Source organism: Xenopus tropicalis, chromosome 1, assembly GCF_000004195.4.
Source record: "Xenopus tropicalis strain Nigerian chromosome 1, UCB_Xtro_10.0, whole genome shotgun sequence".
Taxonomy (NCBI): Eukaryota; Metazoa; Chordata; class Amphibia; order Anura; family Pipidae; genus Xenopus; species Xenopus tropicalis.
Window position 1 is genome coordinate 119,745,777 of NC_030677.2, and position 26,680 is coordinate 119,772,456.

A 26,680-nucleotide genomic window follows, 5' to 3' on the forward strand; every position below is an offset into this window, starting at 1 on the left:
ACAGTGTAAAAAATGTCATTAACTTGCCCTTTAAACGGTGTAAAAATTGCATTAACTTGCCCTTTAAACAGTGTAAAAAATTTCATTAACTTGCCCTTTAAACAGTGTAAAAAAATGTCATTAACTTGCCCTTTAAACGGTGTAAAAATTGCATTAACTTGCCCTTTAAACAGTGTAAAAAAATGTAATTAACTTGCCCTTTAAACGGTTTAAAAATTTCATTAACTTGCCCTTTAAACAGTGTAAAAAATTGCATTAACTTGCCCTTTAAACGGTGTAAAAATTGCATTAACTTGCCCTTTAAACAGTGTAAAAAATGTCATTAACTTGTCCTTTAAACAGTGTAAAAAATGTAATTAACTTGCCCTTTAAACAGTGTAAAAATTGCATTAACTTGCCCTTTAAACAGTGTAAAAAATGTCATTAACTTGTCCTTTAAACAGTGTAAAAAATGTAATTAACTTGCCCTTTAAACAGTGTAAAAATTGCATTAACTTGCCCTTTAAACAGTGTAAAAATGTCATTAACTTGCCCTTTAAATGGTGTAAAAATTGCATTAACTTGCCCTTTAAACAGTGTAAAAAATGTCATTAACTTGCCCTTTAAACGGTGTAAAAATTGCATTAACTTGCCCTTTAAACAGTGTAAAAAATGTAATTAACTTGCCCTTTAAACAGTGTAAAAATTGCATTAACTTGCCCTTTAAACAGTGTAAAAATGTCATTAACTTGCCCTTTAAACGGTTTAAAAATTTCATTAACTTGCCCTTTAAACAGTGTAAAAAATTGCATTAACTTGCCCTTTAAACAGTGTAAAAAATGTCATTAACTTGCCCTTTAAACAGTGTAAAATGGTTAAGATGGTATTAAGTTTAAAACAAATCAAACTGTTAAAATGATTGCATTAACTTGCCCTTTATACTGAGTACATGTGGAGAGAACATAGTTGTGAGTGGATACTTTACACGTGTATGTGAGTACATTATAAAACACCATGGATGTAGATGATAAAACAGTCATATTGGTTCATGACAGTGCTAATATCTAATATATAGTTTAGAAATGAATAGATCTGGCGTGCCAATGCTGTAGTGGAAGAGTAAGGCATTGCTTGTGGGAGAATATCAGTAGGCACGTGTGTATGGAGAGCCAATCACTTACTGTGCAATAGTAACATAGCAGAGAGGAAGAGATGGGCGGTGACCGAGCTGTGTGGGAGCGGCTCTGCTTGATAATAAGAAAAGAGCAAGCTCGGGAGCGTGCCTAGGCTCAGGGGGGAGGGAATTCTGCACATGCTCAGTACAGACGTTGAGGCAAAGGAAGTGGGCATTCCTTTTCAAAGATGGCCACGCCATTCACTGAAACTAGTGTGCAGCATGCAGTAAGTGTATCTCTGTAAATATTTAATTAGGCAAGCCAGAAATATGGCGTTTTTACTTAACAACACTAGTACTATTGAATAGTGTGGTTAGTAAAATTTGACTTTCATTTTCCTTTAATACCTGTGGAATAAGGAATCGGCTTGGCCTTATTGGAGCAGAACCCATACGTGGAGCGCTGTGCTGTTGCTTTGACATGGCCTGAGACATTATGGACTATTTCTCATCAGATCAAGGGCGGGTCCACGGGACAAGATTATTACTGTACTAGAAAGAAACCTTCTTTCTGTAATGCTGTGATTTTTGGTGTTTGCACATTTTTCATTTCTGTCTTGCTATTGTTTCATAATCATTTTGTTATTGCAGTGTTTCCCCAAGATGTCAGAAGATCTCAAGAAGAGATTAGAATTTCCAAACTCATTAATTCAGACACAGGTATGTTTCTTGAAAACCCTATGGCATGCGTCTCTGTATATAGTATATGGAGACAAGACAATTGATCACAAGTTTGCCAAAACTGTGGCATTCCCTTCAGGAGCACATCATCAATATATAAATATGGCACAGTCCTCCCACTTCTCACTTAGTAGATCAAAAGCTGAAATGCTGCATTGTACTTGTAACCCTTTCTTGGCACACTCTCTTATTTTGGGCTGTATACTTGCTTAAACAGGAAATTTGGTCCCCTTTTGCAGATAAAAGGTACTGGGAACTGGGATTTTAGCGCAGGGCCCCCACCTAGTGGACACTGAGGAGCCACCTCAAGGGGATTTCCACTGGGAAATAATCACACACAGTTTGCAGCAAATATCAACTTTATATAACTGGGTGTAAAGGTAATATAATTATAACATGCAAACAGTATTAAACTCTGCTTTGGAAACCTGTGTGGTTTTAGCCACTACTGGCTCAGTCTGTCTGAGGACACAGTTCCCCACTCCCCTCCTGGAGGAAATACCCTTTCCCAGTTCAGTCCTGGCAAAGTCCCTTCCCCAGAGCACTTTCAGTTTCCTCAGGTAGCTTTACCTGCCCCAAAGTACCTCTGCCTTTGGAATAGGCTGTTGCTCCCACGTAGCAGGCACACAAGAAACACCTGTCCTCACACAGGGGACACACACAGACTGTTAATACCTTTTCCTCAGATGGATTAGTCACTGGGGATATGCAGGTGGTAAGGCAGGTAGCAGATCTCTCTTTACAGGCACTCAAATCCTTCACACTGTCACTGCTTACTGGATGGTCTCTCAGTCTCAACTCAAAACAAACAGGGGCTCCCTTTATAAGCTGCTGGGCCCACCCCTTATTTTTGGCTCCAAACATAGGCGCGCCTTTCTCTCAAGTCTGTAGCCGGGCGGGACGATAGAGAAACAGGGGAAGGAGTTCTCTGATCCCCTACATAGATTTCCCCACTTTGCAAAAAAAAAAATATTCTCTACTTCAAAAGTGGCAGAAGATTTCACAGCAGAGTCAGAGCAGACTTGCCTGAAGTCATAATTTCTAAACTTTGTTGGTCTCTAAATATGAGGGTCACCTAGCTAGCACACTTCGAAGGCAGATTGGCACTGGACAAATATATGCCAGTGAGAGCCTCAATGCTTTGCTAATGCTTTGACCCTTTGTGCACTTTCACTTCAGTTACTGCAATTTAAATAACAAAATCTAACAGCTGGTTGCTGTCTGTTGAATGTGTAACGCCTTCATTAAAAGCATTAAAGTGGATCAATCTACGGAGCAGGGACCTCCTTCCTACTGTGTCTCATACCACATGGCACTTATTCCCTGTGCATTTATATATATTTATTGTATTTATTTATTATATCACTTGTGCTCCCTGTGTGTAATTTTGTATTTTGTAAAATTGTACAGCGCTGCGTACCCTTGTGGCACCTTATAAATAAAGTTATACATACATACCAATAATGTAATGCACCCTAGTACAGTCTTTTAAAAGATTGGAATTAATCAGTATTGGGGTGCCTGTATTCTCTCTCCTTTGTGTGCCATATTTGGAGCCTAACTGTACATTCCTGACCTGCTTCTTTTCTGATATGTTACATTCATGCAACTGGCTTGTTTTTCATGTTTTTTCCAGGTTTGATGACTCTAGCTTGTTACCAAAAATGTTAGTATTCAGCCCACCATCAATATATTTCACACAGACAATCTCAGTGTTTTAGGTGGCAAAACTCATCATAAGAAACTATTCTATCCTATGTATTGTGGGATCCATTCAAAAGTTCAGTTATTATTATTATAATGCATTTATTAATCTGGAGGCTTGTATATTCTTGTAATGTCTGTAATGTACACCGTACTGTATACCTTTCATGAGAGAAAAATATGAAGTATCTCTGAAACTTTAACAAAAAAAGTGAAATTAGGAAAAAAGGGAAATTCATAAGAAGTGTTCACCGAAACATTCCAAGTAGCACCTGTCGTTTTAAACCTGTTAAAACTTGTACATATGTTTATTGAATCTTAAACACAAATATTGATATTGTCATTCATCGCCCTCACTTCTGCTCTATACAGGATATATAAAGCCTACTCACCCCTGCAAAATGGTAGGTTTTTTTTTTCTATAAAATATACAAAGAAGTCAAAAAGAAACAGTTTAGTGATAAAAAGGAAAAAAAAAAAGAAATCATAGCAAAACCTTGTTTGAAGCACCTTTTTATTTTATTACAGCCCTATTTGGGTATCAGTTTGGCACATCTGGACTTGTAAACATTTTCCAGATCTGTGAAATTGCAAGGGCATCTCCTGTGCACAGCTCTCTTCCAGTCACCTCACAGATTTTCAATCGGATAAAGGTTTGGGCTCTGGCTGGGCCGTTCCAGAACATTGATCCTCTTATAGTGAAGCCATTTCTTTGTTGATTTAGATGTATGCTTTGGGTTGTGTCATGCTGAAAGGTGAAGATCCTCTTTATCTTTAGCTTCCTAGCAGATGCTTGAAGGTTTTGTGACAAAAAACTGATACTTGGAGCTATTCATGATTCCATTCACCTTGACTAAAGCACCAGTTCAAGCTGATGAAAAGCAGTCCCAAAGCATGATGCTGCCTCCCCCATGTTTCACCATGGGTATGGTGTTCTTGTGATGATGTGCTGTGTTATTTTTGCGCCAAACATACTATATGGAATTATGGCAGAATGGTCTCATCATACCATAGTACATTTTTCCATATGGTTGTGTGAGACTGGGAATACTTTTTTGTGAAGTTTGGGTTTGTGAGTAAAGACTTTTGTCTTGCTACCTTACTTCGCAACCCAGACATGAATGATTATTGTCAGATGTAGGGAACAACCAGTACTTTGCCAAGAAATCCTGCAGCTCCTTTAATGTTGCTGGTGGTCTCCGTGACCAGTTTTCACCTTGTCCTCTTATCAATCTTGGAGAGACATCCAGATCTTTGTACAGTGACTGTTGAGCCATATTTTCTTTGTTTGTTGATGTCTGTCTTCTTATCAGTCTTGGAGTGACATCATTAATCTTGGTGCAGTCGCTGTTGAGCCATACTCTCACTACTCGTTGATGTCTGTCTTCACCATGCTCCATGAAATTTTTAATGATTTGGAGACTTTTTTTGTACCCCTGTCCTGATTGATAGCTTTCAATGATAAAATCACTTTCATGTTTTGAAATTTATTTGTGGGTCATGATATTTGGAGTATGAGGAATAATCTTACAGGAACTTTATCTGAGCTCTGTCAGAGCCACTTTAATTCATGTCATGTGTATACTAATTTCAATGTGATTGGTTGATTCTGAATGCAGCCACTTGCTTAATTTAGGTTTAGGCTGATGCCACACATAGGGGCAGATTTATCAAAATGTGAGTTCAGAACTGAATACATAAAAACTCACCCACGTTCTATTCATTCCTATGGGGATTTTAGAAGTTTATTTATGAAATGGTGAGTTCTAACTTTCACCCATTGATAAATACACTTCTTAAAATCCTATAGGAATGAATAGAACGTGGGTGAGTTTTTATGTATTCATTTCTGAACTCACATTTTGATAAATCTGCCCCATAGTGTATGGCGTGTATTTTGGACAAGTGGAAAAACGCTTGCTGAAAATATCGCCATATGCTCCTACATGTGCCTGCACCCGAATGAATGAATTAAATAGGTTTGGGTGCAGGCACAAGTAGCCGATATCTGTCAAAAAACGTGAAACTTCATATCTTCGGCGGATATCGGCTACATGTGCCTGCACCCGAGTATATTTCATTCATTCGCTTGCCGAAAATACACTCCATACGCTATGTGTGGCATCAGCCTTATGTATTATTTTTGATTTTCCTTTTTTCACAAAAATGTTTCTGATTTGTTTACAGCTTCTTTGTATAGATGGCAATTTTACAATAAAGGTAGAATAAGTTCTGACAGGATTTATCTTGTTTTTTTATTAAACAAAAATCTGCCATTTTGCAGAGGTGAGAAGAATTTTAATATCCAGTGTTTTTCACCCACTTGCATTTATTGATACAAGGGCTATTGTACATTAAGCAATAGATTGCAGTATGTGTTTGCAGTTGCTGACTGGGGGCTAGCCTTAACACCTACTGTAATAAAGGGTAAGAGAATGTGGTTAGCAATTGAATTTACATGTATTGTTACTCCTTAAAGCGGACCTGTCACCTTAAAAAATAATTTCAAATTGTTTTCTATTGTGTTTGGCAAGCAAAATAAACTTTAATTACACTATATAAATTATTTGAATCTTATTTTCTTCAGCCTTGGAAGTCACAATTGCAGCAAGCAGGCAGGTGCCATTTTGTGGACACTGTTATCAAAGCAGGCATTGCATCCTGCCAATATCTTGTTTCTGTGCCAGTATGGGGGACCTGATGCCGATGCCCATGCCCATGCACTGGTTACACAATTACATGGTGAGGAGGGAGGGGGAATGTGAGGAGAGCAGCAGCATCATCTAAGAAGTTCTGAATTGAAAGTGAAAGTAACTGTCTGCCACACCTCTATGCCTAAGGCATAGAGGTGGGGCAGGCATTATATGATTGACAGCTGGGATTTTAAAATGCTTTTATAATGGGTATGGCTGTGGTAATAAAAAAATTATTTTGGGTTTCATGTTTAATTTGAAAAGGACTTTTATTATACAGATTTTTATGTCTGGGTGACAGGTCCACTTTAACTGGGATCAAAACTTGTGTGCCATAAATTTGACTGATTTTTGAATTAATTCCTTTCACCTATAGGCATACTTAGGGGCACATTTACTAATCCACGAACGTCCGATAAGCGCCCGAATGCGTTTTTTTCGTAATGATCGGTATTTTGCGACTTGTCGCGAATTTTTCAAGCGCTCAATACGAAAAAGTCGCGACAATTCGTGAAAGTCGGAATGGCTATGCAAAAGTTGCGACAATTCACGAAAGTCATAATGGCTATGCAAAAGTCACGACAATTCGCGCAAGTCGTAACGGCTACGAAAAAGTCGCGACGGTGACAAAAAAATTGCAAAAAATACGAAAAAGCCACAAAATGTTCGTTTCCAATCCGATTTTTTCCCATTCGGGATTCGGATTCGTGGATTAGTAAATCAGCCCCTTAGACTCTATGAACTCCAAGGGTTATTGTAGTAAAGGTATAGGACCCATTATCCAGAATGCTCGGGACCAAGGGGATTCCGGATAACGAGTCTTTACCTAATTTGGATCTGCATACCATAAGTCTACTAAAAAATCAATAAAACATGAATTAAACCCAATAGGATTGTTTTGTATCCAATAAGGATTATTTATATCTTAGTTGGGCTCAATTAAAAGGTACTGTTTTATTTCTACAGAGAAAAAGGAAATCAGTTTTAAAATTCTGAATTATTTGATTAAAATGGAGTCTATGTGAGACAGGCTTTCAGTAATTTGGAGCTTTCTTGATAACGGGTTTCCGGATAAGGGATCCCATACCTGTAGTAGACAAACCATTTACAAACAATGCACCAGACTACAGTCATTCTATCAAAACCAGGTTTCAGCTAGGAAATATTCTTTTTAAATACAACAACAATATTGTATTTTCTGACTTAATCTCTTTGCTTGCAAGATATACAGTATTCATTTACTGAACTGATGAAAAATGCAGTAGGACAATGTCAAATGGTATTGTATTGCTCTAACTCTGTGTTCCATCAGAAATTTAAAGAGACAATAAAGAGAGCCTGTGCCACCTCACTTGTCTTGAATGCTTTAATTGAAATATTACTTTCTTATTAACCAAACAGAAAATTTACTTCATTCTCTTATTATAAACTCTTGATATTATCAGAAGTTTATATGTATATGGTTTTTTTTTTAAAACCCTCTTAATCCTGTGAGGAAACACACACACGCACTCTTATTCTTTCTAGTAAACTTTCTAGAAACACATGTACAGTCCATGTAAAGTTTTTTTTTTAACATATGATTTACATATCGATTTTTGATCTTCATTTAAATGGTAAAAAGGAGATGTAACTGATCAAAAAAGTAAAGAAAAATGTTATTTGCCGTCATTTATTTAACCAAAAATTTACAAATATACCTTTTTCTTTCTGTGGAAAAAGTATGTACACCCTTGGAGTTTATATTGCCCCCAAATTGACTGGGAATTTTTTTTTATCTCAAATGTGTGATGTTTTAGGGCTCTGGCACACGGGGAGATTAGTCGCCCCTGCGACAAATCTCCCTGTTCCCGGGCGACTAATCTCCCCGAGTTGCCATCCCACCAGCGACAATGTAAGTCGCCGGTGGGATGGCACATGCAGTGGCGCGATTTCGGCAAATCGCCGAAAATGCCTCGCGAGGCAACTTCGGCGATTTGCCGGAATCGCCTGCTCAGTGTGTGCCATCCCACCGGCGACTTACATTGTCATCGGTGGGATGGCAATTCGGGGAGATTAGTCGCCCGCGAACAGGGAGATTTGTTGCGGGCGACTAATCTCCCCGTGTGCCAGAGCCCTTAGGTGTTTCTTGCACACACAAGATTGAATTTAGATTCAGGATTTGTTCATCCAGAACCCTCAATTTCATGAATTGGTTTTGGTCATTGTTGTCCTGCAATGTCTTTTGTTTGAGCTTCAAGCACCCTCTGGTACAATGAATTGATAGTGGTCCCTGATGCCCGAAAGCACCCTAAACCATAAGATCTACACCATTGACCAACCACAATTGTTCTTTCTGGATGGCAAATCTTTCTGCTGGCACAGAAATCTAGTAGATTGTAGATGATCTTCCTAAAATTATTGCTGTACAATTGTTTTGTGATCTTTATAAATCCCTTCCTAGTTTAATAAGCATCTGTAATCTTCTTTCTAAAGGCTACTGAGAACTTTTTTAATCTCAGCAAGATGGTACCATACACTTCAGAAACAAAGTGTAAACCAAACTAAATGTCTATAGTGTAAATTAGGCAGGTTCCTCCAAGATAGTTTTTTGCGTTTGGTCTGGTGCACCTGATTATAATTGCAGGTATTTGAGCTAGTGATAATAAAACTTTTTTTTTGCATGCAAAATTTAATTTTTTTTTATTTTAAATTACACAGTGTACTACAAAATGTAAATGTGCACAATATTTATATTACCTTTATTATATTACCTTTATCTATCAATATTATTTAAAGGTTAACCAAACATTTTTATGCTGTATGTGTATTAAAAATTCCAAAAATTGCCATGGGGGTTTACTTAGTTTTTAACATGACTATATTAAAGGGAAACTATCCCAAAAAAAAGAAATTCAAATAAATAAGATTTGTAAAATTTTTTATAGATCACTGTTATTAGACCTCACATTGGAGTCAAACATTTAGGTGGCCACTCCTGCTTAATCTTCATTGGCTCAGTTACCATCTTTCCTATGCCTGCAGCTTTTTTCAAGCATATTTCTATGGGCATGTATTGATCTGACTCTACTATTATGATCTGCAGATACACAGAAAAAGCAGCAGGCAAGGGAAAGGAGTGTGTCTTTGCTTACATTTAGGATTCAGGTCAATTAGAGGTGCTTAGATAGGTGCAGTATCTATGTGGCTATAGCAATGATGTTAGGATCTTTGGTGGAGGAAGTAGGTAACGTGGTAATGATGCAAACTTGGCACAAAGCAATGAGGATGGAGTGTGAACCGTCACTCAAAATCCAACACACAGTCCACTTGTCAAATAGGAGAGAAGCTGCCTTGAGGCGGAGAGATGCCTAAAAACTGTGATCTATAAAGAAAAATACATTTGTTTTTAATGCATTATATTTGCAATAGTTTTGTCAATCTTCACAGAAGCAGGAGTGAGCAGGTCTGTATGCCACCTGTGTATGCTTGTGTGAGACATTTGAAGATTTTCTATCTAAACAAAACTGCAGCATGAGGGACCCAAAAAACTGAGGTGCTGAAGAATTGGGATGAAAGCCAAACTGTAGAACACTTTCACTATGTAAATGAACACCCTAAAACATACTTAGTACCATATACAAAGATGGGGCAAAGTTGCCTTTGTATACCGTAACCCATAGCAAACTATTAACATGTAGCTTTGATCAGTATGCTGCAGGTAGGATACTGAATTAAAACATAACAAAATATCTGGGCTATTTTGCACAGTATTAGTAATAGTGCCCCACTGAGTCTTGGCAGTGGTGTAGGGCAAGTTCTTGTTTATTTATGTAAATAGGCCACTGGAGAGCCTTTCAGTCAAACAATTCTGTTTATTCCTTCCTCAAGTGCACCTGAGGAAATCAATGTTACACTTCCGCTTCTTCTTTCTTCAAAATCCCAGGACAGACAAATGTACAGTAGAGTGAAAAAGCTGGCTTTTTTGTTTAAGTTCGATTTTTCACTCTACTGTACATACGCACCCATTGGGCACCCACAGTGATTGAAGCTTTCTTCTTGTTTAAGCTACTCCTAAAAAGTTTTGCTTATCACTTGGTACTGTTTTGATAAATTGAAATTGTCAATCGTAAAATACTTGTGGCCAAAGGAATTAGAACATTTTACAGACAAAACATATCAGTAACCAGTTCTCCCATAATGGCCCAGATTAATGTAGTTCTTGCCTGCATTTAGTAAGCGACAGAGATGGAATGGTCTTGCTCACTGTTTTGCTTACCACCTTTAGCTCTGCTCACTACATAAGGGTATGTATGTATGTATGTATGTATATATATCTTTATTTATAAAGCGCTACTTATGTACGCAGCGCTGTACAGTAGAATACATTAATACAAACAGGGTGTTAATAAGATAATAGATAAATACAAAGTATAATAATAAATACAGATAAATACAGCAGCAATAAGTTAAGAGTCGAGGACACAAGAGGAAGGAGGTCCCTGCCCCGTAGAGCTTACAATCTATATGGGAGGGTAACTAACAGACACAAATAGGCAAATATAAGTGCTGTAGGTCACAGTGGGTGACACTACAATATAAGTGCCAGTTCCCAGATTAGGTGCTGGGCGAGTGCTCCAAAAGGTAGTCTTTAACCTTAGTTTTAAAAAGACTGGGGGAGGATTCTCTCCTGAGGAAATCAGGGAGGGCATTCCAAATGTAGGGGGCAGCCAGGCAGAAAGGTTTAAGGCGGGAAACCGCAGTAGAAGTGGGGGGGGGGGGGCAACCAAGCGATTGCTCTGCGAGGAACGAAGGAGTCGGCCGGGAACATAAGGAGACACAAGGGACGAGATGTAGTGAGGAGCAGAGGAATGGAGGGCTTTGAAGGTTAGGAGAAGAAGTTTGTAAGGTATTCTTTGTTTGATAGGAAGCCACGATAAGGACTTTAGCAGGGGAAGGGCCTGAACTCTCCTGGATGAGAGGAGGAGAGTTCTGGCAGCAGTGTTTAATATAGACTGTAGGGGGGAAAGATGGGAGTTAGGGAGGCCGGTTAATAGCAGGTTGCAGTAGTCCAGTCGTGACAGGATGAGAGCATGCAGGAGCAGCTTAGCTGTTGCAGTAGAAAGAAAGGGACGCATTTTGGCAATATTGCGTAAGAAAAAGTGACCGGTTTTGACAGTGGTGTTAATGTGGTTAGAAAAGGAGAGACTGGAGTCAAAGATCATCTCCAAACAACGCGCCGAATCGACGGGGTTGATGAGGGTGCCATCAATAGAGATAGAAAAGGGGGGTAGGACCAGGCTTAGGCGGAAAGATCATTAGTTCAGTTTTTGTTAGGTTGAGTTTGAGGTGGCGTTGGTTCATCCAGTTAGAGATTTGAGTCTCAGTTTCAGCTGTTAATGAAGGGGTCGACAGATAAATTTGGATATCATCAGCATACAGTTGGTATTTGAAGCCAAATGAACGGATAAGATCTCCCAAAGACAGCGTGTAGAGGGAGAACAACAACGGCCCAAGTACAGAGCCTTGAGGTACCCCCACATTAAGAGGAACTGGAGATAAGGTGTTGTTAGCATAGGAGACAGTGAATGAACCAGGATGCAGCCTGACTGCGGAGACCAATCGAATGCAGAATTTGCATCAGGAGGGAGTGGTCAACCGTATCAAACGCAGCCGATAGATCTAGGAGGATTAGTATGGAAAAGTGACCTTTGGCTTTGGCAACCTGAAGATCTTTTGTAACTCTGCACAATGCTGTCTCAGTAGAGTGCGCAGTGCGCAGGCCGAAAACCAGATTGCAGAGGGTCTAATAAATTATGGTCATTGAGAAAGTTAGTAATACGGGAGAAGACAATACGCTCTAAGATTTTGGAGGCAAGCGGTAGAAGCGAGACAGGGCGGTAGTTAGAGAGACAGGACTGGTCCAGCGTGGCCTTTTTTAGGATGAGCTTGACACAGGCCTGTTTGAAGGAAGAGGGGAAGCTTCCAGAGGTCAGAGAAGAGTTAAAGATGTGAGTAAGAGCCGGAGTAAGTTCAGGAATGCAGTGTTTGAGCAGAGAGGAAGGCATAGGGTCAAGAGAGCAAGTGGTGAGGGGAACAGACAAAAGAAGGCGGGAGACCACGGAGACAGTTACGGGATGCTTTGTCTTTGCCGAATATCTAACTCATTAAATGGATAGAGTGGGGTGTGACTGAGCCAGGCAGTGAAAATGATATGCTTCTCCTTACTGATGCTATATTAAACAGCTAAAAAGGACTGTTTATTAATCACCCCAGGCTTGCAATAGTTGGCTTTGTTTTGCATAAAGATGTGGAGTTTTTTTTTTTTACAGAGTATAAACAGTGCAATAAAGGCATCCAAATGATTCTGCAGAGGCCCTTTATGGCTGCAGCAAGCTAAATTAATCTGGGACATTCATTGGGTATCCCAACAGACTGCATTCCATGTGCAACACTGGTCAGCCCTAGATATTAGCTGATGGGTTGTCTTCTCTATGATACTTGGTGGTTAGACAATTGCTACCATCCTGCTTTATCAATAGTTATATCACAAGCACAGGTGCTCTGACCCCCCTTCCCAAAAAAAGGCTTTCCGTTTTAGGCAAGCAAAGGACATTAGTCTTAGCATTAGTGTCACAAGTTTGTGTCAAATGACACATGGAAAAATCCAAATATGCTCTCTTTAAGGAGGTTCCTTCCATCACAAGATGAGTTCTTGGTTGGCACCAGATGGGTAAGAAATTAAAGAAGATAACTGATAGCAAAAATGTAATGAAAGATATTCTGTTAAGTTCAAAGCAAAGTTCAATTGGACTTGTGTAGCTTTATATTTAGGTAAATAACTCATGGGTAGAAAATTGAATGGTAAGTTGTTGGCTTAGTTTTCTCTCTTGGAGGCATATCCTAATGTGTCCTTGATTCAAAACCTTATTTCCACTTCCACACCTTTCCATGTATGTGTTGGTTATAGAAGTTCTTTAGGTTCTTACTTAATGACTATAGTCTACTTTAGAGGTACGTGTTCAGGAGCATGTTATCCAGCATGTTTAGCCCCTAATCCAGGGGTGGGCAAACTTTTTGGCTCACGGGCCACATTTACTCACCCCCGGGCCGGCAGGGCCAGGCCAGCGTTAAGCCCCCTTCGTCTCTTTAATTCCAGCACGCCAATGACAAGTCTGTAAGGCTATGTCTTTAAGAAGCATACCGTATTTCTGTGTTATGTTTTAGTATAGTCAAAATACATCTAGTTTTCAAAAACAGGTGTCCATATATTAAACTGAGTAGATGCATGCTCAAAAATGATATACAGGTAAGGGGCCTACTATCTTAAATGCTTGCGACCTGGGGTTTTCCTGATAAGGAACCTTTCTGTAATTTGGGGCACCATACCTTTAGCCTGTATAAATTCATCTAAACATTAAATAAAACCAATAATATTGTTTTGCCAACAATATAGATCCATGCAGCTTAGTTACCCTCAAGTACAAGGCGCTGTTTTATTCCGGAGAAATAAAGCTGTTTCCAGAAAATAGATACTGTGGGAGATGGCCTTCCTGTAATAAGGCTTTCTGGGTAACAGGTTTACGAATCAGGAATACCATACCTGTACTGTAAAAAAAAAAAAAAAAAGATGTGATTATCAAGGTTCAATGGAATCTTGCAGCTTTAATCAATATATATTATACAGTATCACTGTAAGTAAAGGTTATCAGATCATCTGAAAAATCAAGGATATTTCTAATGCATGTTGCTTCTCTGCACTAATTGCATTTAAGTACATATCTGGATTTTCTAAAAAAAAAAAAAAAAAAATAAAAAAATGCAGAAATGGAAAGTATTTAATTATGGTATTCAGGCTTCCTTTTACTTTTTAATAGGCGGTGACTCAGCTCATTGCATCTGTGTTAAAAGAAAATGTCTCATTGGGGAAGATAAAACAGTCTTCAAATCAGGTAAGATTACAAGAAAATAAAAAAGGAATATAAAACAGCCTAAAACACTGGCACTGGCACATTGGAAGATTTATTGCCTGCAGTAACTATACACAACTGCAGGCGATAGATCTCCCTGAAAATGCCTTGCCCGCTAACATTGTAAATCATGTAAATAACATTACTTTTGGGAAAATGCCTGCATTTGAGACCTTTCTGGCTAATTTCTGTTATGTTTTGTAGCAAGCAGAACAATAAAATTCTGTCTCTAATTACCTGTAATAAATTAAATTCCCATTACTTGCATCTTTGTGTTTGCAAAAAAAACCAAGATGTACCTAACCATGTAATAAAGGACGTTTAAAACCACCCTTTGTTTCTATAAGCAGAAACTCATGTCTCACTGCAAGACATAATTTACTGTGGTTATTTTCTAAACCATTTTATTATTGACCCATTGAAGGAGAAGGAAAGTAATTTTGGCATTTTACTGCCATTAGATTCGCCACATTAGTGCCACCTAGAACGCTATATTTATTCTACAGAAAGCTTAACCATACCGGAGTAAAGAGCCCAAGAAGCTCCCTCATATTGTTTAAGCTGGCATTTTAGCTTGGTCTTTGTACTGTATCTTCCTGCTGCAGCTCTAGCCCTTGTAGCTCAGATCACACATTCCTGTGGGGGGAGAGAGTTTTATGAATTCTTATGGGAGGGGGAACAGGAGAAGAGAGAGAGGTGCTGCAGACTCTGACCCCTGGAATAAAGGATTTTTTTGAGAGGAAATCTGATACCGAAGGTCATGTGTGCACAAAAAAAAGACAAGAAATCCTGTGTTTCTTTTGATAGAGGACTCAGTGTAGCTTTTCTGTAAGTGATTATGGCTGTATTTACATAGACCTTTCTGATTTTAATGTATTAAGCTCTAAATTCCCATTTTGATAAATCTGCCCCTTAGGGGCACATTTACTTACCCACGAATGGGCCGAATGCGTCCGATTGCGTTTTTTTCGTAATGATCGGTATTTTGCGATTTTTCGGAAAATTGTCGCGACTTTTTCGTTGCCATTCCGAATGTTGCCCAAAATCTGGAGATTTTTTCGTAGCGTTAAAACTTGGGCGAAATGTCGCGCCTTTTTCGCAGCTTTCACGCCGAGTACGAAACATTCGGATTCATTCAAGCTTCAGTATGGTGACTTTTCTTGGGCCAGGTTGGAGCTGCAGGGTGCCATTGAGTCCTATGGGAGGCTTCCAAAATCATGCTAAGTCTGAAAGTTTCGCCCACCGCTTATGAGCGCTCAATACGAAAAAGTCGCGACAAGATACGAGCGAATCGTAATGGCTACGAAAAACTCACGTTTTTTCGCGCAAATCGTATTGGTAACGAAAAAGTCGCGACAATTTCCGAAAAAATCGCAAAAAATACGAAAAAGTCGCAAAATGTTCGTTTTCCAATCGGAATTTTTCCAATTCGAATTCGTGTTTAGTAAATCAGCCCCTTAGTTTTTACCTTTCCTTCCCTTTAATGTGTGTGTCATGCAATTTGGTCTTCAAAGTCCTAAGGTTTCTCAGATTGGTTATTTTACCCTGTGTAATTCAAATGCAGCATATCACCTGTGTGATCACCTGTATTTCCAGTCGTCTATTAAACAGATCACATATGTTTCCCTTGCAATCACACAGTATCATAAATGGTACCAATAACCTTTTAACCATATACACCAACAAAACTGTTAAATCTTAGTGGAAATGATTAAACAGAAATCAACATCGCAATTGCCACCTTTGCGTTCCTGTTTCTTAGCATACGTAAGCAAGTCTTCTGCTACCCATGAAAGCAGTTTTTTTTTATCTGCTATCTGAGCCTGCTACCTACCGTATATACTCGAGTATAAGCCAATCCGAATATAAGCCGAGGTACCTAATTTTACCTATGAAAACTGGAAAAACGTATTGACTTGAGTATAAGCCCCCTGAGGCATCAGTGGCGTATATGTTTTTAAATATTTATTTAAAAGAAAAACAGTAAACTAGCTCTGTAAGTGGAGAAGAGGGTTAACAAAAACAATATGAGTACTACCACACGCTATTGCACATTGGCAAACTGGTGGCTGTCCCAAAATAAGGGGAAATAAGTATTTTAACTGGGAGCGGGCCAGGGCACTGGAGGGTCTGGTTGCGGGGGGCCTAATTTGCAACAACTGTGCACCTCCTATAATCTATTTTGGGGCAGGAGTTCCATTATCAGATACCAGAACGGGTGATCAGACAGATATTATTTAAAGTATGTGATATAAAGTAGAATACCAAGTACAGTAAATGTCTTTTTGTTTGGTTTTCTCATGGAAAACTTTAGCATAATGGGAACATATATTTAAGTAGACTTTTGCAGAACTCAGAACTGGAGGAAGAATGCTTTTATTTTACTGCATCAAATGGAATATAAATAATTAATAATCGATACAATGTTTTACTTTTCAGACCCCAGCTCTGAATATTCTTTGGGAGAAGTGCTGCAGTAATAATGTGGTTGTAAGGACAGCATGTTGTGAAGCATTGGTGCTACTGGTTGAACAGGATCATGCTGATTTCGATTATGTTCTTAATGGAATTTTGAACCTTATACCTTCTGCTGGGTAAGTAAAGAACTGTTTAATAATAGTGCCACATGTTGCAATTCAGCAGAGAGAACACAATTTTCTACCTTTTGCTTCGTCTTTAGAATGCACTAAAGGCACAGCATCTGCTTGACTACATGGGATAGATTTTTGTGTAAGAATGCACACTTTTGAGTTTTTAACCTGAAATCTGCCATTAGAGAAAACACAATTGGACACACTAATTTAATGGGGTGGCACTGGTAATAACTGCTTATAGGGGGATTTCTGTAATATGTCAATGGATCATTGATTTCATACAGCCATGCAGTATGTTTCAGTAGCATCAGCTTTTGTTATATAGGTAGGGATCTATAATCTGGAAATCTGTTAACCAGAAAGCTTCTGAAATACTGCAATGCCATTTTTCTTAGTGTCCCATTTAAACAAACAATTTATATTTTATAATAGTTTTCATATAGTTTGATATGTTTAAAGGATAAATATACCCCAGACCTGTTGGAGACCCGATAAAGAATCTTGCCAAACATTTCAGTTACGCTCAGTGCCAGACATTTTTTGAACATTTTGTGCTCTCTCATTTATGGGCATTTATACCAGAAAAATATTTTATTTCATGGACAAAAACTCAACTGATTCAAAAAGCCTCACGTCTCTCAAATGTGCCAATACCAGATATGTATAGTTTTACGGAGATTTCACACTTCTAGAGATCAAAAACTCCCAGTAGTATATTACAGAATTTTCTAGTATATTACAGAATTTTCAGAGCACTGCAGAAGAATACGGCATACTTTAGATTCCAAAGCCAAAAATCCTGTAATTTTTTTAAAAAAATACACATTCTGCCAAATCCGAAATGGGTAACCATGTCTTTCTACTCATAAGTGCCAAACAACAATCTATTTCTGAACTTAGCAGTTTCTATATGAAACGAAGTACACATTCGGATGAACCAAAAATGGTCACCCGTGTCTTTCTACTCCGAACTACGTATTGCAATGCTTTCCCAGTTTTGGCGGTTTTGATAAAATACCTAAAAATCACCTCAAAGCTTCCACTTTCAAGCACCTGATCTCCAACATAGCATTAGGTACCAAGAAAAAATATCCTAAATGTGAAAGTCAAGGGTCCACTGAACAGTTTGATTCCATTGTGCATAGGATTACCAAAGTATCTGGCATTTAGAGACCCTAAAAAGAAGTTAGTTCTTAAATATTTCATGGCATATATTTCTACTACCAAAACATACACTGCCTGATTTATATGTGGTAAAAGTGGCAAATAAAAAAACCTAATATTTTCAGAAAATACACATTCTGCCAAATGTAAAATGGATAAATATGGCAAAGCACCAAATAAGAAAGCTAAGCTAAATGTGGTGATTTTTATGTAATTTCTGTATATCGTTACAAATCAAACATTATTCAATTATCGCTGAACTACAAATCGAGAATAATGTACCATATAATGAAGGGTGAAGCATGCGGGGAGCTGTAGTCCAGCAACATCAGGGTTGTATTCTTAAAGCAATATTGCACAATAAAACTTTTCCTAAACTTATCCCAAAATCTCCAGGGCCAATGACTGCGTTAATATGCAAATGTATGAATGTATGAATCCCAGCTGATCTGTGTAAATCTGGCTCTATGCTCTTTCTTCCTGCAATTGGAGTTGGAAGCATTAAGCACAGTTTCCGAGCACTGAACAAGTCTGTTCTTTATCCCCATGTCTGATTCCAGTGTCATATAATGAAGGGGAAAAAATGTCATAAATATCTCTATGTGCAACATGCCTGACACAGTGCTGGGAACCAGCATTCTCATTAGTCAATTATTTTGCATTTATAATGAAGTTTTGATCAGTAGAATTCTCAGTGGTGAATTTTCTAGCATCTATAATTATGTCTTTTGGCAACTTCTATAGCAAAACCAGGGGGCGCAGTGGAACAGTGTTATGGTTGGTTTACAACCCCTTTACCAATGTTTTTGTGCTAGCTTTTTCTGCATGCTTAGTTTTCTCATTTTCTGTTAAACAAATCCCTTGATATATTTCTCTGCTTTACATACCCCATGGGTCTATATATTATATTTTCTTATTTTTCATATGATATATCATATACATATTTACTTTTTATGCTCATTGTCTTCTCTCTATATTGATGCCATCCTATTTATATTCTGTTTGCACTTTGAAGACTGTTGAAGATCACTTCCAGTTTTTATGCCTTACTACTTTTAAGTGTCTTTGTAAAAAAATCTCTTTGCTGTCTCTTCCCCTGCTATATATAATTTCATGTGTGAGTAACCGTTATCCTTATTTTAAAATAGAAAGACAAGCAGTCAGTGAGCAACACAGTTGATAGATCTTGAAATGTATGCACTGTTGGATCTCAGCATAAAAAATATTTTTTGTGGAACAATTAAATGGCTGAACAGCTGATAAACTATTTTGATTTATCATTGAAAAATACCTGAACTCTGTTCTGTGCTTGATAAATTGGACAAACACATTTTTTTCTTCAATAGGACTGTACAAGGACTGCTGAAATGTGTATGGCGCCTCCTATATACTCAAGCAAGGAATGCAGAAAAGGATGGGGAACACAAAGATTTGGGCATTTATAAAATTTGGTAAGATATAACTTCTGGCGAAAAATCAGAATATGTTTGATTTAGCCATCTGAAAGCGTAGTGTATTATGTAGGACAGGGGTGTCAAACTCAATCACATAAGGGGACCAAAATCTAAAACACAGGCTAAGTCGCGGGCCAAATTTTTTATTAATATACTTAGTAAGATACTTAGGGGTATATTTATCACAATGTGTATATTTATCACAATGTGTAAAAAGTGGAGTAAGACATTAACGGTGATGTTGCTCATAGCAGCCAATAGATGCTTTCGCTACTGTTGAAATCTGATTACTGATTGGATGCCTTGGGCAACATTACTGGTAATGCTTCACTCCATTTTTTACACAGCATGATAAATATACCCCTTAGTCTTAGTTACTATGTGAGGAAAATGGAAATTTGTCAGGCTGGATGGTCAGACACAATCACCAAGGGCCACAAAAAACAGCCAGGTGGGCCGGATTTGGCCCCCGGGCCTTGTGTTTGACATATATGATGTAGGACATAGCAAAAAAACTTTTAAAATGCATAAACAATATAAAAGTTATTTTTATACATGAAAAACGCACAGTGCTGTTTGGGTTCTAGTCTTATGCTGTGACCATGCATTATTTGTTTGGATACTGAAATATGAGTCTAAATACATTGGTAGCAGGTGCGGTATTGCTACTATATTAACCATATTCAAAGCCTCCGCTTACTATATAAAGAATATAGTTGCACTAAGAACATCTATAATATGTGGCATAGTCTGCTTGCAGTTTTACAGAAAAGAAACCATATGGCACCTCCTGATAAGTTAGGGAATACCTTATCCAAAAAACTGATATCTAGAAATCTCTGAATTATGGGAAGTCTATCAACCATAGAGGTTTTGCCTATCTTTCTGTTTAACCCACTTTCTTCATCTGCATGAAGTAGGTGAGCTGTAGGTGAAGACATTCCCTTGCATTGTAGGTGGGTCAACAAGAAAAGCAGGGAAAAATATTGAAATGCATGTGCATCTGTCAATGCATTTGAGGCTCAACATGAACTCCCATGACAAATATAATTCAATTGTAAATAGATGTAATATTTATTGCCAAATTTTTTTTTAATTGCAAGGTACATTTTTGACATTGATAAAGAGGTTGTTCACCTTAGGTTAACTTTTAGTATGTCTGGAGAGCTGCTGCATTAAAAGCCAAATCATTAAAAACACAGATAATAAAAAATGAGGACCAGTTACAAATTGTTTTAGAATATCACTCTAAAACATTCTATCATACTAAAAATGAATTCAAAAGTGAACAACCCCTTTAATTATGTCCCTGAGTATACTACTTCATTGTTGATCATGATTCATGTACTTGGGTCATTAGTACATGAATGCAGTGTAAGGAATATAAGTAACACCTTTGCATCTCGTATTTGAAACCCAAATATCCAAAATATTTCCAATTATAGGAAAGCCTTTTTTTATATTGCCCAGTTTAAGCAAATAAATCAATAGCTGAGTTCATGTTAAATAAGGCAAAGTAGAATTTCTATCTTCAGAGTTATGTTACCAGTATCCATGCATAACTTGCAATGCCCAGTATGTTTTGAAGGAGAATATTTAGACTGGGAAGAGAGAATAAACCACAATAAACTCACAAGAGAGTTATAGATGTCTACAATTGCTGGGACAAATAAAGCAGAACTGTTTTATATTCTTTTCACTTCTGGAAGACATGTTTATCACAGCCTGAAATCACAATTAGTCCACCTCAGGTATTAATACCAGTAGCATTGTAAAGAAGCAAAGTGAAAGAAATTCCTCACAGCCTCAGTGTTGCCTACAGCCTTGTGAATTGATGCATGACAAACATTTGGCCCAATTTACAGAATACAACTATAAGGCCTGCTATTAACTTCTTCTAAGTCAGTAATAATGTACAACATCCTGTTTCCTGCAGCTTTATAGGAGAGCTTTTCTCTCTCGCCCTCGGCACAAAACAGTTCCCTTTTCTCTATGTGAAATCCTTTATTTGCTGGACAAAGACAGTAGCTACTCTGCTAAATTATTCCCAGTTCTGTGCAGTTAAATGCTCACTCTTTTTCTATTCCGTCCGAGTGAATTCAGGCTGCTTGCGGCTTATTATACAAAGCTGTCATTTACAGTGGCCATCTTTTCATTTTATCTGTAATTGTGAGCTCATTGTTAGTCCAGAGTAATTTCAGTTTGTGTAACCTTTGATTTTCTGTTGGTGAAAATACACGGTGCTTTTGCCTTCATGAAATCAGCTATGCCACATCGACATCTTTTTCTGCATTTTGCTCAGTCTGCATTTTCTGGGAAGATAGTTGTGACTAAATACATTTTGAGGCATTTTGGAACCTCCATAAATATAGCAAAGTTGCAGAACTGTCTCCTGAATCCAGTGTCAGAACTGCAGGTGGCCAAACCTAAGGCAATGTTATTTCTCCACCCTTGGAATCATGTCGTGACATTATGTGGCTTTATGTGACCTGTCCATTTTTTTGCCAGAAATGCTGGCTAGGCAATAGTGTAACATGTATTAGCTTAATAGATTAGCTGAATAGATTTGAATATAGATAACTTTATCGTTATTAGGGATGCACCAAATCCATTATTTTTGGGTTTGGCCTAACCATGAATCATTCGTGAAAAATTTGGCCGAATACCGAACCGAATCTTAATTTGCATACAGAAAGGTTAAATAGAGGCTTGTGCGAAGCGCGTGCTTAAAAAATGTTTTACTTCTGTGTTCATGTAACCAAAAGTCATGTGATTTTAAGGATTCAGATTTGGTTCGGCCGCCTCTTGGGATCATAGGATTCACAGTGCACAAAAACAAGCCAAGGCACACATATATGCTAGGCCCCATCAGCCAATGAATGGACAGAGTTCTGCCTTTTGCTTCCACACAACTTCCTGTTACATTTAGAGCTGCATTATTTCCTGTCATGTGATCTCTGAGGGAGCACACAGCCCATCACTAAATGGTGGTTTAAGGCAAAGGTTTTAAAAGGGCAATATTTACTGATATATATATTCCAGTCTGGCAAGATTCTTTAATAGATCTGTTGGTTAAGTATTCATTCTGAGGGTATAAGACTCATGCTTTCTATTTAGTCATTTTTTTTATGTTCTTCATTTCCCAGGGTGCCACAGCCATGTGACCTGTGCTCTGATAAACTTCAGTCACACTTTACTGCTGAGCTGCAAGTTGGAGTGACATCGCCCCCCTCCCAGCAGCAGAACAATGGAAAGGGTGCAAGATAGCAGCTCCCAGTAGATATCAGAATAGCACCCAGTAGTAAAAAATCCATGTCCGGCTTGGGACTTCTCCAGTTACATGGGAGTAGGAGAAACAATAGGTTATTTGAAAGCAGTTTCTAATGTGTAGCGCTGGCTCTTTCTGAAAGCTCAGGCTCTGGAACAATGCTCTGAGATGGCTGCCTACACACCAATATTACAGATAAAAAAAACACATTTGTTGGTTCAAGAATAACATTTTAAATGGTAGAGTGAATTATTTGCTATGTAAACAGTGTAATTTAGAAATAAAAAGTACACCATTAAAATTATGACAGTATCCCTTTAACTTTAGTTTAAAGGGGGGGGGGGGATGGATTTGATTTATTAACCAAAAGTGGATCATTTTATCTCTTGTGGATATTTGTGAATTATATAAATTATAAGTGGCATCACCCCTGATAAGACAGTTTAGAAGCTAGAGTTGATTTTAATTTGCTTTATCATTTGATGCTTGATCAGGCATACTGTTTAATCCCCATTCAGCCAATTGGCCAATTTGGATACCAGTGCGTGTAGCCAGATTTTCCAGCCATCTGCCTGTTAAGTTTTCAGTTTGAAAAGGCAAATCAACTCTTATTGAACTATAATTGAGCAGTTCATGTTCATCAAACATCATTTTTAAAACCTAAATTTTCGAAAATCCAGAAGAATTGTATGTAAAAAGCAATTAAAATAAGTGAACAGGCCCTTTTATATATCCCCTATCACACACCTCGATTCACTAAAAAATACAGGACTAGAAACATGTAAATGCAGTGTGCTTTTTTACAACTGAAATACTGTATCCTGCCACCTAATGTTTGTCCTTCTACAGGAACCCCCCTCATCCATTCATCAGCATACTGGAAAACAGACCAGACTGTTGGCCTGCACTTCTGCAGCAGATTTCTACTTTGCCTCAGCTGTGTCATGAAAGGTAATGGCAAAACATTTACTTTATGTCCCAAAATGTGTTAAAGTCAAGTTGTAGAAAAAGCACAGACAAAACTTAACAGTAGTTAAGGAAAAAGAGTTCACTCCAAAAAATTATTACTTTCCCTCCTTAAGTTCTCTTCATAGTTACCAGAATCTAGATATTGGCAGTTATGAGTTCTATTAGGGGACTGAATACATTTAAAAAGTAAATGAAAAAAAAAAGCAGACGCACGCGTACCTATAAAGGAGTAGGAAAGGTAAAAACTAAGTAAGCTTTATCAGAAAGGTCTATGTAAATACAGCCATAAGCACTCACAGGAAGTCCAATATCAAAAGAAACACAGGATTTCTTGTCTCCTTTTTTCCTGTGCCAGAGTCTGTGCAGCTCTCTCCCCTCTCCTGCTCCCCCCTCCCTAAAGAATGCTAAGCACTCTCCCCCTCTTAGGAAGAAATGTGTGATCTGAGCTATACAGCAGGAAGCTTCCTCATAGTCTTACAATCTGCCCATGTACAGGGGTCTTGATGCAGGAGCGTGGCATTATAGGAACTTTTTTTTTCACAGCTCAGCGTTTTTTTTTTTTTCCTATGACGCTTCTGATCATCTGAACAGGAAAAATATGGGGAGACTCAAAGTGATACTGACATGAAAAAAATACTTTTCGTAATATTAATGTGCATAAAAAATTACCTATAGGTTGTGTTGATCAGTTTTTACTGACAGGGCTCCTTTTGTAAGTAATTGTTACTTAAAGTTAATAAGTTTGGCAACGTGACTGTTCCTTCTCAGCCTGTCAGTTATAGTTTTTAATGCTAATGGACTCCTGCTACACAAATATGGAAGTCCCCTCATAGAGGAACATGGGGGATCAGATAGGTAATGTTAAAGCTTTGTGCAAATACTTTTCTAAAATTATAAAGCTCATGCAAAGACAGTGTTATGATATATTTAAAAAATAGAGATGTCAGTATCTCTTTAAGGCAGGGGTGGGCAGACTTTTTCCATCGTCGGTTGACCGATGACTCCTCCCCCAAGGCGCAGCCCACGTATGCGACGCAGCGTACGTATGCATTCACGGCGCACTTCCGCATCCCCTGGCTTCACCTCGGTCCAAAAGAAATCCACTGGGGATCGACTAGTGGACCGCGATCGACGTGGCCACCCCCTGCTTTAAGGCAACTATTGAGAGAACAACCTAAGCATTTCACAATATGCTACAATTTGGGTGTAATTCCATTTCTTTAATAAGATATAGGCTTTTAAATGTCTAAAAAAAATTAAAAAAAACATAATAAAAACACATATATATCAGAAACAGTTTTTGGAGATTTTATGGAGATTTCTTATTTGTATGGGTCAAAAATTCTCAGCAGTGCAATACCAGATTTCTAAAGCACTACTCCAGAAATCTGCATACTTTAGATTTCCAGGAAAATTTCCACTAACAGAAGGTTTACCCTAGCAAACTAAACATTTTTGGGAAGAACATGTCTTTCCACTCCAAACTACCAAATTGTGATGCGTTCCTAAAATTATGTGTTTTTTATAAACATTTGTAATTCCTTTTTAAAAGATTCCAGTCTATTGCATCTTATCTCCTAGAGGTCATTAGGTAACCATATAAAACTCAGCTTCTGCAAACAGAACATATTATGTACAGAGGCCTCCCCAAAAACCATGTATTTTTGGAAAGTTTACATTCTGAATCCAAAATAGGTAAAGATTTCATTCTTCACCAAACATCAAAGCGTTTTTAAACTTAGCGGTTTTTATGCTATTTCTTAAAATTGCCTTAAAATGCAATTTGCCGCATTTATCGCAAATGGTTATTTTACATATAAAGACAAATCACTCTAAATATGAATGCCAGAGGTCTACTGAACAGTTTGATGTCCAATATGTATAGATATACCAACGTATGTGATATGTACAGGCCCAAATGAAATTAGAGCATATGAATTTTCTTGCCTGCCAACTTAACTTCTGCAAACAGAGCTAACTGTACAAAGACCCCAGAAAACAATATATTTTTGGAAAATAAGACATAATTTTTCACCAAACAATTGCACCAAATGTAGTAACTATATGCTTGACAGGTAAAGGGTTAAATAATCTGTTTATTGGACACTTGAGAAAGGCTGCAGTGGTAGCCGAAACGTTAGACACAACTTTTGAATACATTTTTTGGCATTTTGGAAGCCCTGTGAGTGCGGTACCAGTTACTTTGTGTTACAGATATATATATATATATATATATATATATCAAAATAAAACAGCCAGCACCAAGGGTCTTTGTGTTTCAAAAAAGTCTCTTGTGTATTATAATTGCATGTACAACCGATGTTTCGGTCCCTTTTGGGACCTTTTTCAAGGTGCAAATACATACAGCAGCTGAGTTTAAATAACCTCCTCCCATGAATCCAGGGAGGGCCAGTGTCATCATATGCACATTAACCCCCTAGTGACCATTAAAAAATTATATTTACAGAAGTGGAACGAAAATCATACATGATTCCAAACATTTTTTATAAATAAATAACTGCAAAGTGGGGTGTGCGTAATTATTCAGACCCTTGAGTCAATACTTTGCAGTCAGTTGCCCATAGACATTGCCTGATGGGTGCTAATGACTAAATAGAGTGCACCTGTGTGTGGTTCTACACTCAGACCAAAGGGGGCTGAATAATTACGCACACCCCACTTTGAAGTTATTTATTTGTAAAAAATGTTTGGAATCATGTATGATTTTCGTTCCACTTCTCACGTGTACACCACTTTGTATTGGTCTTTCACGTGGAATTCCAATAAAATTGATTCATGTTTGTGGCTGTAATGTGACACAATGTTCAAGGGGGCCGAATACTTTTGCAAGCCACTGTATATATACATATTATATATGTGCTGTGTATATATGTGTGTGTGTATATATATATATATATATATATATATATATATATATATATATATAATATATATTTTAGGCATACATAATAGAAATGTGTCTATCCAAAGGACATTAACAGAAGATCATATGGTTATTTCTTAAACCCTTTTGTGCCATAGTATACATCA

The 26,680-nt window shown here is 37.8% G+C and overlaps 1 protein-coding gene across 4 annotated transcripts in view; it reads left to right on the top strand.

Moving 5' to 3' along the window:
- Positions 1-26,680, top strand: part of focad (focadhesin) — a 146,424-nt gene that overhangs the window by 38,942 nt on the left and 80,802 nt on the right. Inside the window, exons 1-6 of one of the 4 annotated variants that reach the window (NM_001374673.1) lie at positions 1,226-1,380; positions 1,745-1,813; positions 14,088-14,162; positions 16,620-16,774; positions 19,285-19,389; positions 23,510-23,611. In NM_001374673.1, coding sequence (NP_001361602.1) covers positions 1,342-1,380; positions 1,745-1,813; positions 14,088-14,162; positions 16,620-16,774; positions 19,285-19,389; positions 23,510-23,611 — 545 coding nt within the window. In that variant the 5' untranslated portion in view covers positions 1,226-1,341. 4 annotated transcript variants of the gene reach the window in all.